The sequence below is a fragment of the Magnolia sinica genome, chromosome 2 (genome assembly GCF_029962835.1).
Source record: "Magnolia sinica isolate HGM2019 chromosome 2, MsV1, whole genome shotgun sequence".
NCBI classification, from domain to species: Eukaryota; Viridiplantae; Streptophyta; class Magnoliopsida; order Magnoliales; family Magnoliaceae; genus Magnolia; species Magnolia sinica.
Genome location: NC_080574.1, coordinates 1,189,597 through 1,192,164, shown reverse-complemented (window position 1 = coordinate 1,192,164; position 2,568 = coordinate 1,189,597). Strand labels below are relative to the sequence as shown.

The window sequence follows — 2,568 nt, the reverse complement described above, 5'->3', positions numbered from 1 at the left end:
TGATCCAGACACGATTGTTCCTATTGCGGAGATAGGACATACCAATAAATAAATAAATAAAGTCTTGGTTCGTCAATTCTATCCATATATATATGATACAGTACATAAACTAGTTTGGACCATTTAGATGGGCCAATAATCCAAGGGTTATTTATAATCATTTAATCACGCGTCTATTCTGAATTCCTTTATATCAGGGGTCGGGAATATTCCTGAATCAGGGCTCCTACGTGTGCAAACTTGCATATCACCATACAGTTCCTCACACCCACAATGTATTTTTGTGATGGGATGCCAAACAGTCAACCCATCTCCTTCCTCGATACTTCACTTGAATTAACAAATAACAATCTTGTGAGTTTATATACATTGAGAAAGCATTGCCAATTTAAACTGACTTTGCATATCTTACCTTACTCGTACAAAGTACAAGGAATCAAGTTGTTTTGAGATGGCTTTACTTTTATCATGTTGGCTTGCCATTGAAATCATTCTCATCCCACATGGATTTGAGAAATGGTATCGCCTCAGCTTCTTCATCCATCCAGTCCTGCTTGTTTTGTGCCAGATTTTCTTATGGGCCCAATTTCTAGCAAGTGGGATATTGATTTTAATCATCCATCCTCTTAAACGCATTTGGTATGCGTTTTTATGGGTCTTTAGACTTCTAAGAAATCGAGTAATGTCCATGAATTTCCAATGCGGACCAGATGATTATGGAGTTACACAGGGTAGTGGAACGTATGAAGCATTCGGTGTTAATGGCCCAATTCAAAGTATAGTGTTATATCATTCTTACAGAGATGCGCAGATCATAGATGGATCAAAAGGAGTATTAGGAGATAATAGAGACCTGTCTGAAGAGGAGGAAGACAACGAGGAAGAATCAGATGTTCAAGTGTATGGGGATTCAGAAGCGGACGAGTCGTCTTCCCTTAATTGTAGCTCTGAGTCGGTTTCCCTTATGTGTAGCTCTGAATCGTCCATCGCTGAAAGGGTAGGGGAGAACACAAGTGAAGAAGAAGATGTGACGGCTTCCCTTATGTGTAGCTCTGAATTGTCCATCGCAGAAGGGGTAGTGGAGAACAGATGTGAAGAAGAAGATGTACAAATCGATGAGTTTTACAACAAGTACACTGAAAGAATGAAATGGTTTGACCTACTCAATTACGAGCGAACATGCGGAATAAGTGAGTATTTCTTCACCAACCAAGGAGATCTCAATATGCAGCACAACACACCATGCCACAATCTATGTCACCCAATTACGGTGTTGTCGAAATCTTGTTTTGGCATTTGAAAATTTAAGTACCAAACATGGGTTGTGGCACACGCTTCTTTCAACTCATTTCATTTGATTATGTTCTTGATTTTCTCACTAACCATTTCCTTTTATGATAGACGCTGATGCAGGTGCAATCTTGAACAAGAAAATGGGGAATTCGAGCTTATTAGAGAGCAATATTGAGCCTGTGAATTTCTCTCTCCCTTATATAAACTGTAGCAAGGAGACTAGAAGAAAGCTTATAAGGAGCTTGGAGAGTGATTTTGAATTGGTGTATGTGGGCCAGACATGCTTATGTTGGGAAGCCCTTCATCATCAATATAGGAAAGTTGAGGCACTTGCGGACACTTCTACTTGTATAAGAAGTGCATTCTATGAGAAAGTGGCAGGGAAATTCCAACAATTTCAGGTCTTGTTGGAGAGGTTTATGGAGAATGAGAGGATTGGAGGTCAAAGGTTTTGGAATTATGTCCAAAGCAGACTGCCACTCAAATATCTACTACAAGTTCCTGAGATTCCAGGTATTGAACTTCCCCTACAAAAGAAATGCAATGGCCACTAGTATCATTTCATTGTTTAAAAGCACAAAGTTTCCGACTTGAAACCTAGTTGAGTCGAGTCAACTCAAAAACTCGATTGAGTTTCTCGAATTAGTTTTTCCCAGTTTTCTTTCAGTATTTTATAAATATTTATTAAGTACAAATAACATAAATAATGTCGACTTGTACAAAGTCTACTTGAATTTTGCTGAGTTTTTTTTTTTTCGAGTCGAGTAAGGGTTTTCTCGAGATTTGATCAGAAGGGAGTTTTTCTCTGGTCCTGTTGAAATCTGGTCAGGTCAAGTCGAGTTGGGCGAGTAGAGTCGAGTTTGTAGATTATGATATCATCTAACTCTCCCCACCTATGGTCAAGTGAGGCCTTCCATCATGTGGCCCCCACTGCCTATGTGGCATGGCCCACAGTGAGGCTTGCCTGGCTAATGGGAGGGCCAGGCGTATATAGACAAATGGACGGTTAAAGGAAATTGACAACGGTCATGTTTCGTTTGCATGTGTTGCTTACTTGGTGGGCAGATCGGCTTGCCAGTGGGCACGTGGCAGGACACACCTGATGAACGGCTGGGATATAGCGTGGGATAGATTTGTGAGTGGCCACTTTAGGCCCACATGTCTGTGGAGTTACCAAAATACCCTTGTCGATTTGGTTGGAGATACAGGACTTCTGACTTTTTGTACAATTGGGTTATTAATATAAAATCATGCGTGTTCATCTGTTTACGAAAA

The 2,568-nt window shown here is 40.3% G+C and overlaps 1 protein-coding gene across 1 annotated transcript; it reads left to right on the top strand.

Moving 5' to 3' along the window:
• Positions 1 to 432: 432 nt before the first annotated feature.
• Positions 433 to 1,847, top strand: LOC131237985 (uncharacterized). The gene is made up of 2 exons (XM_058236117.1): positions 433 to 1,190; positions 1,402 to 1,847. The coding sequence occupies exons 1-2, from the start codon at positions 452 to 454 to the stop codon at positions 1,845 to 1,847; spliced, it is 1,185 nt and encodes a 394-aa protein (XP_058092100.1). The 5' UTR covers positions 433 to 451.
• The last annotated feature ends 721 nt before the right edge of the window (positions 1,848 to 2,568 follow it).